The 14,850-nt window shown below is 26.5% G+C and overlaps 1 protein-coding gene across 1 annotated transcript; it reads right to left on the reverse strand.

The window, feature by feature from the left end:
- Positions 1-11,884: 11,884 nt before the first annotated feature.
- On the reverse strand, positions 11,885-14,562 carry LOC129609277 (uncharacterized). Its single transcript, XM_055521210.1, has 3 exons — positions 13,799-14,562; positions 13,155-13,736; positions 11,885-13,041 (listed from the first exon to the last, which is right to left on the reverse strand). Exons 1-3 carry the CDS (start codon positions 14,560-14,562, stop codon positions 12,495-12,497), a joined length of 1,893 nt encoding a protein of 630 aa, XP_055377185.1. The 3' UTR covers positions 11,885-12,494.
- Between the last annotated feature and the right edge of the window lie 288 nt (positions 14,563-14,850).

Here is a 14,850-nt window from a genome sequence, read left to right on the forward strand (position 1 = left end):
AAAATGTGAAACCACTTAACACTTTCAATTAAAACTAATTAATATTTTATGCAAATTATCCTTTAATATCCTGTAAGAAATAAATTAAAAGAGTTTTAAAAATACAATAATTAAAATAAGAATAATTTTAAAGAAAAAAAAAACATGTAAAAAAATAACAAGAATCTTAAACTACATACATAAATTGTGGCAATAAACTGCTATTGTGGTACATGTTTTATGCACATATATACACGTACCAGTGCAAAAGAAGTATTCACTTACAACATATTTAATGGTGAATTAAGTGTTATACATTGAATATTATAGAAAAACCTCTATATTATTTTATGTTATAAAATAATTTTAAAATTCTCTACTTTTATATTATAATTTACTTGAAATTTTATTTGGATTTTTTACCCTATGTTTGCTTTTCCTCCCATATAACCATTTCAATAGCTATACTAGCACTATACGGCACACGCGAAGAATGAGAAGTCACTTAATTCTTAACATAATTTATATACCGTTATAAGAGTTCTTCCTTTCTCAATTTTTAAGATTTTTTTTTTTCAATTTTTTTTTTTTGTTTTTATAATGTCTAAAATGCATTTAAATAGCAGGAACACCTTAGCTTGTTTGTAATATTATTATATTTTATCTTTTCCTTAATTATTTTCACTTCACTTTTATACCAAAGCACATATACCGAAATATTATATCTTTATTTGAAATTTTTATTTTTGGAAGTGTGTACAAAACTTAATTTTTCATTTATAATATAGAGAGTGGGAGGTATGATAAAGTAAACCGTTAAGGCGCGTGGCGTAGCTTTTCTAATGCTGTTTGAATTCAATTTGTAATACTTGTGCTTTAAGTGTTTAGCTAGGGTCATTCTTCGTATACTAATTACGGAAAGTTACTATCATCATAATATGGCTATAAATTTTCAATTTACCGGAATATTATCAAAATAGGGGTGAATATTCAGATGAAATAGGTAGTTGTTGTTAACGTATTTAGAATAGGGTCAAATAATCCCAAAAAATATTTGTTTTTATTATATAAGTGGACAATTTGCAGGATAAATTAATATTAGAAACAGTTTCTTTAGCGTGTTTTGTTCAATATATACTCTTATACAATTCAATAATTAATCTCATAATCATAAAATTTTGTTCGCGGTTGGAGCTTTTATTTCACATTAAATTTTTGGGATAAAAAAAAATCTTTAAGGGTGGCAACCCTGATTTTAATAAACATTCATTAATGACTTGATTGTCTGGAGTTTTAAAATTTTTTTCATATTATTGTTACGCTAATTAATTTTTTTTGTATATATTTAATATTGAATCAAATTTACATTGAGAAACAAATATGTGCTTAGTTGTTAGAGCGGTAAATATTAGGGTTCTCTGTATATAGAAAGAGATTCGTAAAGCAGAATTTAAATTGCTCCAAAATAAAGAATTGAAATTTGGTTCAATACTTCTAATCGGAAATTTAAATCATTTGAAATTATTTTGATTTTAAATTGTAAGAAATTATTTCTTTAAATTTTAAATTGTGGCGAATTTGAGTAATTCCTCAAAATTTGTGATTTTAATTCTATAAAATTGAGTTCTATTTTTGGTTATTTTTCAATTTTTTATAAAAAATTACACAAATAATTATTATTTCTAATACACCGCTCCATTTTTATATCTGAGTAAGAGTTAATTATATGGTCTCATCCTTTTGAATATCATTCGTCTCTTTCTACAATAGCAATAATTTTAAAATAAATTTTAATACATTAAAAGAAATATGTTTAAAAATGAATAAAAAGATGAAATAGAGCTAAAAAAATAATAAGGATTCATGGTCGTACTGATTTAAAAATATCTCAGACAAAAGAAGGATAATCCTTTTATTATAAAAACTTTTATAAACTGTTAAAAATAAGGATAATTTATACTGCACCACAATAGTTAATTTTAGTTTCTAATAGGTTCAAATATGAGCATATTACGTTGTTTTCTGAAATTTTTTTTTCAGTTTTTCGTACGCTATACCTTAATAGTGTACAGTTACTAATAAAAATTATGATTCTATAAGAATTTCTATAAGCAGAATATATCAGCGCACAGAGTTAAGAAGTCTATGTGTGAAAATAGGCATTGGCAAGAAAAGGAGCTATCACATCTCTTCTATTTCCCGGAGCCCTATTGAATCCGACCATATAACATGCGTAAAGTGAATTCTCAGAAAGGAGGAGAGGATATCGTAGTTCATCTTCTGAAGTATTGTGCGGCTCTCACGTGCTGAAACGGGGAAATAAAGGGGTGTTGTAGAGGCGGGCCTCGAACTAGGAGGAGTGCAATAGATTCTTATACGCTTTACTTTTTTAATTTGTTAATGGAGCCACAAATTATTTCTCTTCGCATCAGCCACAAATATTAGTAGTTTATAATTTTCCTTTGCAGATAAGTGATCGGATAGTTTGATTTTGTGGCCTTGGGCTTTCTTAATAAATCTACTAGCTACATACTAACATGTAATCCTAAAAATTTACTTTCATTAAAATCGTAATTACACTTTATTTCGCAAAAATCTTTTAACCTTAATGTTTCAAAACAAATTGCTTTTTCTCCAGTATTGTGTACCTTGAATTTGTTTCAATATACTCATAAAAAATCCTTATTATTCTATTGTTTTTCTTTCGCCTCTTATCTATATTATTAAGGATTAAGCTAAAAGAAATATGATTAAAATTTATATTAAATGAATTTTCATTTTATTTGGATATAATTGAATATTTGCCAGACTTATTCATTGTAAGAGATTAGGAATTTAAAGTAATTCTTGAAGAATGCATTAATAATTTAAGGAAAAGTGTGTTGGAATGGTGTTTGAATGAAAAATATTAAATTTAGTAAATTTAGAAAACATTGTTCATTAAAAAATTATTGAAAGAAACGAAAGTTCAAACGCGTGTATGTATGAATGTTCTGTGATTTTATAAGTAGTGAGCTAATCGAGTTTTCATAATGCTTTAATTCAATTGTTTTTAGCTGTTACATATTGGTTAAGTGTCTAGTAAAATCAACTTCATATATGCAAGTAACATAAAAATATTCTACCAATTTGAAATCAATTTTAAGAAAGTCACTGTGCGAGATCATATATTAAGAAGAATAAGAAAGTTCGCGATTTTCAAAAACTTCATATTCTATACTTAATAATTATCCTTAATACACACATATTGCATTTCATATTATTCCATCTTGTTGGATATTATACATATTTTGTATGTACTCGTACAAATAAAATATTCTTATTTTTTATAAAAAAAAAATTCAATTCATATAATTTTAATTAATGACTTTATATAACAACTGCTGCATATATTAGGACATTCTTACAAAAGTTCAATCTGTTATACTTAATTGAAAAGTTTAAATATTCTGAACTTCAAAATTAAAAGAAGGCAAATTTAAAAAAATTGTAAAAAAAAATTAATTTTCCGTCACTAATAATTTTTTTTTTATCTTCTTCTCAAATTTTAAAATGCTATCATATTGCGTCAAATGCAATTTCATTAGAGCTCAATATTCAACATTTAAATAATAAAAGAGTTATTAATATTAAAACAATTTTAAATACATACTTACACTTACAAATATGTTATATATATGATAAAATACAGAGTGTTTCAAAAATAAAAATAGTTGTGTATGTATTAAAAAATTGGTTAAGATTCGATATACTATACTTTATAATAAAAAAGCAAGGTTTATGGCAATTTCAATGTAATGCACCTTGAGGTGAGGGACCTTTTAATATTTGAGCAACTATATCATAAGTTAAGATATAGATAAGAAAAATTTGAAATTATTATTGTTATACGTTTTATTTTTTAGGATCACTTTTGCAAAGAACATTTTTTTAATAGCAGACATGTTAGGTGTAATAATTAATAACAATAAAATGCCTAAATTTAGATTTAATATAAATTCTAAATGTGTATACCAGTTAAGAAATATTTAAAAATTCGACTGATTGGTTGATAAATAATTTTTATTATAACTTACCTTTTCTTACTGTGTCAATAATTCAATAAAGTTTTATATTGCATCAAACAAAATTTTGAAGATTAAAAGCAATTTCGAATTGTCGAAATTCACAAGTTTCCCAATTGAATTTTGCAATAAATTTTCCAAGTACCAAGAAAAATTTTCGTATTTGTAATTGTTACAGTTGTATGGTACATTTTGGAATGTTGCTGGAGAAATTCTTCGTCATCGTTTTCTTCAACAGAAAATTTCGTTAACAGAGAAATCGTATTCTATTTTAAATGTCGATAAAACAGCAATTGGAAGCAATTTATTCCATACTATTCGAAATTTTGTATGAAAACTCACGCAAAAGGTTAACATAATAAAAAAAAAATTAATTTCTTCATTTAAAACACCCTGTATAAAATTGTTTTTTGTATGTTTAAGTGCATATAAAATATGTATGTATAGTTTTATTAACTTTTAAACTTTTTTATGAATAATTTTTAAGACGAAATGAGAAAAAAAATGGAAAAATAAAAGAAAACTAAAAAAAAGAAAAAATTTGTTCACAGATGCAGCATAACGCAACAAAGAATGTCGCATTGAAGTTTTTCTCAATCCTTTCTGATTCTATTAGGTTTTTTTTTTGTCATTTTCTTATTTGCCTAACTTTACATAGAACTAAATTTATTTATTCCTTCTTAAATGTTTTATTATTGTTGTGCTCTAGCTTTTATCCCTCATTTTGTAAAAATTTTAATTATTTTGTTTTTGCTTTTTTGAAAACGGCTCATCCCTTCTATTTGTTATATTTTGACAGATATAATATTAATGATTCATTTTTTTAATTCGTAGAAAGATATGGTAGAGAAAAAATAATTTTAAATGATAAATTAATAATGATCGTTAAAATATATTTTCGAGAAATGATCCTTTATGACAGACAATTTAAAATAATTGAATTCCAGCCTGTGCTAGGCATTAATTGAAGGATTAGACAAATTGTGAATTTATGGTTCGAGTATATTTTTAAGTTCTGCTTTAAAAACTTCTTATTTTTTTAATTTTTCATACCAGCTTAGTGATACCATTGTGTATGCCGGGTGATTTGACAACAAGTTAGGAGTGATCATCGGATAGTGGGTTGAACATGAGCAAAAGTTTTGTTCGGAAAATAGTATTAAATTGAAGCCGTTTCCAAGCTACAGGAATTTTAAGAAAATTTGGCGAAATTTTACCATACTTACAGTTTTTTTGCTATAATTTGCTTTTCAAAAATAGATAAAAGTCTCAAACAAATAGTTTTTGAAAGAGCTTTAATATGGCTTTAAATAAATAAGGGTGGGTTAGGTGGTTTTACATGTTTTTTTCGGAAATATAAGCATTCGAACTTTAGGAATATTCCAATTTTCCTCATTTATTTTATGTTTTTTGTCCCTACAATTTTTCATGAATTTTTTCGAAACTCCCAAAATTTTGTTCAGCTGCTTAAGTTCTTCGGAAATTGTTTTTAAATTTAATATTTCTAAAATAAAAAAAAATTTTCTCCTATGAAAGCAAAATTACTTTATGATTTCCCCTAAAATTATGCAAAATTATGCGAATTAGTGAGACAATTTATTTCAATAGATCGTTTTCATCATTTTAAACCCAAACTACTTATGTTAACACAAGTTCTAAATTTAAATTGTTGGATGAGAAAAAACAATTTTACAAACTACTATTTATAGTTTTGAAGGACTATTGAAATAACTAATGGAAATTTCCTCATACAACTGTAAAACAAATTGATGGCGTAATGAAATAAACAAGATAAGATAGAAAAATTTATTAATAAAATTTTTCTTCTCTAACTGGACTTGAACCAGTGACTTATCGCTTTCTGTCCGGAAGCTTTACCAACTGAAAAGAGTTATGAAAAAAATTGGAGGCGAATTGTTCTTCACATTGCTTTATACTATGTAATCTACATGATTATCAAGTATTATTTACATGAGATGCTGCGTAAATACAACAATATTCTATTTGACATACACAATCACAAGAACATATTTCAATAAGACTATTGAAAAATTAATGACTGCATTTTTTTATAAACAAATTTATATCGTGACTTTAATCAAAGTATCTTTAGTTTTTTCCATTTAAATTAATAATTAAAAACTTTTTAAAAAAAAATTATGTTTTTTAAATATTGTGTCTAAATTTGATTAACTAGAATTAGTCTGTCTGAAAATCAGTCAATTTAAGTTTATAGCAGAAAATATTACAAAGAAAAAAAGCAGGTAACTATAAAAAAGTAAACATTAATTTTTAAGACTGAAAATTAAAAATCTTTTCTAAAATATTTTCAATTTTATGACTTATAAAATTTAATTTTATCCCATCTCCTACCAGTAGTGGTAGTATAAATGTAATTTTTATAGTTATACTCAAGAAAAAAATCAATTTCGAACTACTCCAAAAATTTTTTTTTTCTTTGTTTTTCTTTTATTTGCTGTTCAAATCCTTTTTAAATTATTTTCCCTTCATTTTTAATGATTTATTGTTTTTTTCTGTTTTTCTTGTTTTTATTTTAACATTTTGCATTTCTCATTTCATTTTTATGCATATTGTTGCAAAGGATATATAAATTAAATTTTATATGACAATCACAAACATCTGCCAAAATTAAAAATTCAATTAGTTCTTGTTTTTTTAATTTGAAAATGAGAGAGACAGATAGAGAGAGAGAAACGAAAAACAATTAAAAAATAAATTTTTAGAGAAAGTTGAAAGTTCATTTCACAAAAAAAAATTTCTCGCTATTTTTAATAACAAAAAACAAAAATAACCCTTCAAAATCACACCAAAAAGGAATGACGACGAGGTTATTATACAACCATTTTTAAAATATTCTTTACAAAACTGGATTAAAATTAATTCTTCGTCCAAGTGATAAAAATGCAGTAAATTTTATCTTTCATTTTTTCGCCTTTTGTTTTACAATATTATTAAAAAAATTTGAATTAAATTCAGGTCAGTTCAACTTTAAATTTCGAAAAAACAAGAAGAAAACTTTATTGTATGTGATACTTTAGATTAAAATGATAAAAGGTGTTGAAAATAAACTGATGAATTTTTTGCAATTTTACTACTATACTTTAATGACAATAACAATAATAATAATAAAGGAAAAAGTTCACCTTCTCTTTTAGATTTAAAATTAAAGCAATTATTTTTGGATATAATTTAAATTTTTATGCTTTTATCCACTACTAAATTAAAATGGAAGATTTTTGATATGGAATGGGTGTCCTATGATTTTGAGACATTTTACTACAAACATATTGAAGACACTTAACAAAATTGGTGTAGGGGAAGTGATGCAGATTAATGCAACTAATCTCTCCATACAGGAAAAAGGAACTGTCTCTTATAATCATACGATCCAAGTAGATCGTTTAATATTACTAATATCTTCATACAGGAAAAAGAGACTGTAAAGTCTTTTATAATCATTCGATTCCCAAGTAGGAGCGAAATATAGCTGTTTGGATATTGACGAGAAATAACCTTTGAACATTTGGATGATACGAAACATTTCAAATTGTTTTCTCAAAAGAAACTAATAATTTCGCGATTCAAAACAGGTTTTCTCGACAGCTAATTTAAACCGTAACCAAAAAACTTTGTGATAACAATTTTAAAAAAATTTTGATGAAATATTTTTAGTTGTTATAAACTAGTTTTAACGAAAAACTGACATATTTCAATTGTTTTTCAATTTAATTGAGATAAAATTTTCTGATAGCTAATCTTAGCGCTGTCTTTTATTCTATTCTCCGTTACTTAAAGTTTCGATTCCAGATCAAGTTTGATCTGGATCTGATGTAGTGCTATCTGAATGACAAGAATTTATTTTTATCTAGAGCAGATATTTTACCTTATATCGTATGTGGTAGTTTCTTGCAATATCCAGATCTCAGATTATCTCGAAATTTTGAGTCACAAACACCAGAAATCCACTTACACACTCTTCAGTGTTTATTTTTTGACGGACGAACAGGTGGGCATACAAAACTAAATCCGCTCAAAATTTGACGCTGATCAAAAATATATATACACATACTTGAGACAAAACATATAGACAAAAACATAATTGAGTCTATATCTCAGACCATTTTCGTTTGAGATATAGACTCAAGTATATTTTTTTCAATCGTACCGTATTCGAAAGACACCCAGTTATCAGTACTCTACCTGTATGATTATCAAGAAGTGCGTTATACTACAACAGGCACTACGACTCTGCACTCTTAACCACAATAGTAGAGTGGGCCAAAGCTTAAGTGGCCCTTTTGTTGCTATTCTTTTCTGAAAATTTACATATACTTTAACAAGTCATAGTTTTGATATTATAAAATCCGCATAGAATATAATTTGAAACTGAAAACACATCCTGTAGCAAAATAATAGCAACAATTTTAATATTTAAAAATAAAATAATTTTAAGAATATTATAATTTTTTCGAATATAAAAATTTTTATGACAAGTTTAAAATAATAAAAATATATAAGGGAATAATGGAGCAACAGCAATAGAAATGAACAAAAGACTAAAATATAAAGCAAAAAATTAATAAAACTGCAGTATTAAAAGAATTTACTTTCAAATTGTACAACGTAATCCAAATTATAAAAAAAAATTTTTGGATTAGCATCAAAGCTATAATGGTGCTTAAATATAACAATTAAAAATGATTCTTACAAGCAAATAAATTACAGTCATTCATTCGCTTACAATTTTATTTTTTGATTACGAGTTTATTAAATTTTGTAACGCAGATTTGTTTTACAAAAATTACTAAATTGTTAATTAAGGAATTTCTACTTGATTACCTTTATTAAAATTAAGATGAATAAGGCTCATTCTTCCATTCGAATATTAAAATTACCGCAATCATAATTTAAATTTTTATTTTGAATAGCAATTTAAGGTTAATTGGCACTATGACAAACTCAAAAAGTCGTAATTAATATTACAAGGTATAGGGGTCATAACACATTACACATCTTGTGTCCGAATTCCTCCGAAAGATTAGCTCCGAATTCCTCCGAAAACAAGGTACCGAGGTAAAGTATTAGCCCTTCTGTTAATCATTTCTTAAAATTTTAATAATTATTGGTTCTAACAGATCTGTAAGAATATCCGATTATGTAGAATATTTTCACTAAAACTTTTAACAATAAAATTAATTTAATTTCTTTAAAATTTTGTAATTTAAGAAAATCATTAAGATTAATATACATACATATGTAGACAAATTTTCAGATAGGTATACAAATTTTCTTTATTAAAAACTCTTATTGAGCACATTGGATCTTTGCCAAATTGTAAAACTATTTAAATGAACAAATAAAGTTGGGTCAAACCAATGGTTTGTATTGTAGCACTTTTTCCTTCAACAAATGAAAATTTTGCTTTTAAATACAGTCTATGTAGTCTATGTACCTGTCACACTATTAAAATTATTTTGATTCATATACAAAACTATTTCTAGGGTTGCATATATTTAGGATGAATGATTTATGCAGTCTTTGAAATAAAGCAAAAATTAATATAAAGTGGGGTTAACATAATGCTCGATTTTAAGGTTTAATTTTGTGAGTTAAGAAAAATAATTATATTTTTTAATTTCATGGAATTTACCGTTAACTTTTTGCGTTAATAGAAATTTGAAAAAGCTTGCGGTTTCGGAAATATAAGGTGTCAAAAATTCAAATTTTACAAATTTCAAGAGGCGATAACTTGAGAGGGGGTGGAGATGGAAAAAAATTTTCTTCTAGCGAAATGAACTATTTGATAATGTCTAAAAGCTCCTAAAATTTCAAGCTTCTACAGGCTGTAGTTTGGAAAAAAAACGACATCAAAAATTTGCAAAAAAAGGACTTTAGATAACGGTAAATTTGAACGGCCATTTTGTTTTTCTAAAGTTCAAATATAGTATGCCGCGCTAGGGGAAGCAAGCCGCTGCTTTTCTGCGTTTGCAAAATTTCAAAAATGCTTATGGTTTCATTGCAACAAATAGTTAAAAAAGGCCATTTTTAGGGTTTTGGGGGGGTATAACTTCTAGAGGAGAGGAGATAGGTAAAAATTTTGTTCTACAGAAATAAGTTTCTAGTAAAGATCTATGTACATATAAAATTTCAGCTTTCTATCTTCAAGGGTGTAGAAGTTTTGTAAACAGACACACGGACACACGGACAGACGGACAGACGGACGGACGGACGGACGGACAGACGGACGGACGGACGGACGGACGGACGGACGGACGGACGGACGGACGGGCGGACGGACGGACGGACGGACTTTTTTTCAAAAAATTTTTGGAAAAGTGCTAAAAACTACATATACATTATTTATATGTATAATATATACAAGTACATGCCATATAGTTATTATACATTGATTATGTTCATAAATTATACATATACTCGTAAGAGTCTGTTGAGAAACTTAGATAAACAAAGTGATTATTTGCGCTGTCAATGTCTGTCGTTAATGAAGTGTCGATAATACGCTACTGACAAGGTAAAAGTTTTTACTCCTTAAATTTACACATCTCATCTAATACATTAAAATGTTAAGATATTAATTTGATGCTCGCTTTAAGGATAATATTAAGTGCCTTCAAAAATAAATAAGTTACTCGCATAAAGGATAATAATTTAATTTTTATGTGGTTTTTTTATTCTCGTGGTATTTACTTTCTAAATTCTCGCAAGAAAACTCATCAAGATAAATAAAGATGAAAGTTAAATAAAAATAAAATATTTTTTATATAATTAATAAGAAAAATATTGCTTAAAAATTAATATTAGCAGTTATATTACAACATATGTTTATGCATTTGTACAAGTATCCAAAAATACATCACCATATTTGAACTCATATACCTTTATATAAGTTGGAGTTTATGGTTTATTTTAGGAAAATTTTGTCTTATATTCTCATTTGAATTTATTTCTACTATATTTCGGCATACTATAGAGTAAAATCTGTGTCAGTATCTACCATTAAAAATTTTATATTTCAATACGCCGTCTTTTAATTGGGAATGATTATACTAAACATAGTGTTGACAAAGACAAGCTGTTACTCTCAAAAATTCAATACAATAAAATTTAGAGATGCATCATTGATCACTATTACTAAGTAATATAATATAATGCAAATACTAGATTTTTTTTATAGTCCAAGCTTTCTTAGCAAAAATATTTTTAACTAGACTTAATCAACTTATTTATATACCTATCGCTTTTATAATTACTTTGTAGTTAGAGTCTCAGCTGTTTTTTTTTTTTTATTTTCATTGCTCTCTGATTAGTACTATCAGCTCTAAACTATGACTTTTAAGTTTTCTCAACATAAGTTTGTAGTAAATTTACATAATACATTTTTCAAACGGAATTCAAACAGAACGAAAGCTTCGTTTCTGCTTTATACTCACGATTAAAATACTGTTTTGTGACCATAGTAAATTGATATTTTTAGCAATATGTAAAGTTTTATATGTAAAACGTATTATTTCAACAAATTCTATTTGGAGCTTTTTGCTCTATTTAGAAAGTTTTCTATTCTATCACTTTTCTAGAAAAATTTTCAACCTAATACAATTTATTAATATTGCTACATTTTACATATTACCTTATTAAGATAATAGCGAATATTTAGGAATTTTGAATGAGTCATTAGGTATTTTGGTATGTAATTTATGTACAACAATGACTGAATAAAATAGAACGTGCTGTGCTGCTTGTATCACAATTTCATAGTTTTTTCTCATTAAGCAGATCCAATAAATAAGATTTTGTAGTAGTAAATTAAAAATTTTAATTTTATTGACATACTTATTTCTAAACATATTTACATATTAAAACAACATTACATTAATATGTAGTATCAAAAAGAACTAAAAACCAACTTTAAAGAGCAGAAAGGAAAAAAATGAAAATTCAATAGAAAACGTGGCCATTAAGCCAGGTTCTCTAGGTGTAGGTGCTGTACTGCTATTTTACTTCTAATATTTCTAAACAACTAAAAACTATTCACAAAAGTATCATGTTTGTGGTAAATTTAGTTATTGAAAAATTTTTAAATTATTTTGCAATATCTTGCGTTCTGCATCTATATATTTTTGCCCAAATTAATAATTTACCATTTCATTACTATTTTAAGCATATTTCAAAATGACAGAATAAAAACATTCAATCGATTTGGCGGTCAACCAGCCAATAATGTAAATGTAGGTTTTTATGCGTAACAGACTTGTGTGATGATACATTTATGTACGATGTTTGATCCATTTTATTTAAAATTAAATGCGTTATTTTCAGAAGATCGAATTAGTTCAGCAAAAAAAAAAAAAATACAATATTTAAATTACAATTTCAATTTTCGATCGATTTGTGATATATTATAATTTTTCTTCAGAGTTCATATCGCATGTTATTATTGGCATATTTTCTAATAAATTTCAAACTTCTAGCGTTTGATGTTACATTTTCAATAAAAGTTTTATAAAGAAGTACATTTGTAAATACTGTGGTAAAACCATCAGAACAATAATTATTGGCACCAAGTCCCAGACTAATAATTCCAAGCAAAAAATATCGGTCCCTAAAACCCGTATATTTTTTTACAACATATCCACCTCCACTATCACCTTGACAGGCAGCTGAACGTTTATCATTTATTGCACAGAATTTTTCTGGTGTAATATCAGATTTATCTCTTGGGCCAACTTCAACTTTGCACTTTTCGTTTGTTAAAGTTGTAAGATTAGCTGATAATAGTTCATTACTTTGCTCATCATCCATAGATGTAGCACCCCATCCAACGAAATATCCATTTAGATTACTAGGAATTTGAGTTGAACTAAAATCAATACATATTGGTTTAATAACTGACGAAAACTCAATGTGATGATCAAGTTCCAAAACTGCTATATCATTTCTGAGTGGAAATGCTTCAAAACTATAAAGTAATTAAAAAAAGTTTCTTATTGAATTGAAAAGAATCGCTTTAACTAAAAGTTCGTTATCGGTTAACTAAAAGTATGACTGAAACAAAATTTGATTTTTACTTACTTTTCGGGAATATGTATTTCTTCTATTTTTGCATAATGTTCTGATTCTTCAGAAGTTTCGTATTTACGATAATATTTTCCTGCTGCTATTAAGTAATTTGAAGCATCATTTAGTTTACCTGCTCCAATATTGTAAAAACAATGTGCGGCTGATAGAACTATATTAGAATGAATAATACTACCACCACATATTTGTTTTATTGTTCGCCTCCTTGTATCATTAAAATAAACGGCAACATGCCATGGAGCAAATCCATTATGAGTTTCACTACCTCCGTGTATTAAGGTTCTTTGTCTAGGTCTATAATTTTTATCAATTTCACCACATACTAAATCACAATCATTATCTTCTCCGAAATAGTAATCCCAACTATTAAGTGATTCACATTGAGCTATAAAATCACCTAACGGTGTATTTCTCTGTTGATAACCAATTCGACATCTTGTTACAATCCAATCTGCCCTACGAATACATTCCGTTGGCTCACCTGACGTTTTAAAACATGCCGCTTCCATTTTGGTATTATCCAGTTTTGGTAAGAAACAATTTTTTTCATAAAGCGGAAAATATCTTTCGGAAAACCTTAAAAATTAAAAAAATTGTTAAGTAAAAATAAAAACAAAAAATCGACTTTATTTTTATACCAGATATGTTTAAGACGTTTTTTAAAATCCAAAAGTTTTAAGGTTCCTTTCGCTTTTGGGGGATTTATTTCGTCGCAAGCAGGTAATGTTACATCATCAAATTTTATATAATCAAGCCTATCTACATGCATTAGTGAAGCAATTTCAATAAGCTCATCTTCAGTTTTATTTAGAAATGATACGTATAATGAATCAGAATGTGTTCCATCGTTCCAATATCGTATCTTGTATTCTTTGGGTTGTTTATATTTTAATCTGGGAATTCGTATTCTATAATTATTAACATGAGAAACTTTTTTCAAATTATAATCTAACTCTGCAAAAACATATCTTTCTGCTAAAATAATGCCAGGGTAAATTTGTTTTACGTTTCCTAAAACATCTAAATGAATTACCTCAGCATACCATGGAGGATATTCTTCATTGGTATTATTTAATATTTTGAACGATATATTGGTGTCATCACATTCTGGTAAGCAATCAAATATTTCATCAGTCCATTCACCATTATCTTGACAGTCAATAGTTAATGAAGATATATTTTTAAAGTTATGATATTTATTAGAACATTGAATATACGCTCTTTTAACTGGAAACGGAGCTCCTAGACATGATGTTGTTACACCATTTTCTGTTTCGCAAAACACTTTCCGCTCAATATAGCGAAACTTGATGAGATCACAATCCTTTGCTATTATTTCTCTATTATTAATTTGTGTTGTAAAGATTACTAAAATGTAACTCAAATATCGTATTTCTTTCATTTTTTCAAAAGAAATTTATTACTTAAACTATATTCAGTCAATCATGTACTTGTAATTGAAGTAACAATTTTAAAATTTAAATTTTTATTTCTGAGATTATGATTTGATTTGTTTATTTGTATATTTATTTCTTATCAACTATGAATTATTGATTCGCATCATCACAAAACAAAAGAGACAGCTTCGTTTCAATGCGAAGGGCAAATTTTTCAAACTAAATGAAAAAGCTTCTTTTCTATGGTGTTGAATGAAAAGAGTTTTTACTAATATTAATGAGTAGTTACTAAT

The sequence above is a fragment of the Condylostylus longicornis genome, unplaced genomic scaffold, assembly GCF_029603195.1.
Source record: "Condylostylus longicornis isolate FDR11 unplaced genomic scaffold, ASM2960319v2 ptg000038l, whole genome shotgun sequence".
Lineage (NCBI taxonomy): Eukaryota > Metazoa > Arthropoda > Insecta > Diptera > Dolichopodidae > Condylostylus > Condylostylus longicornis.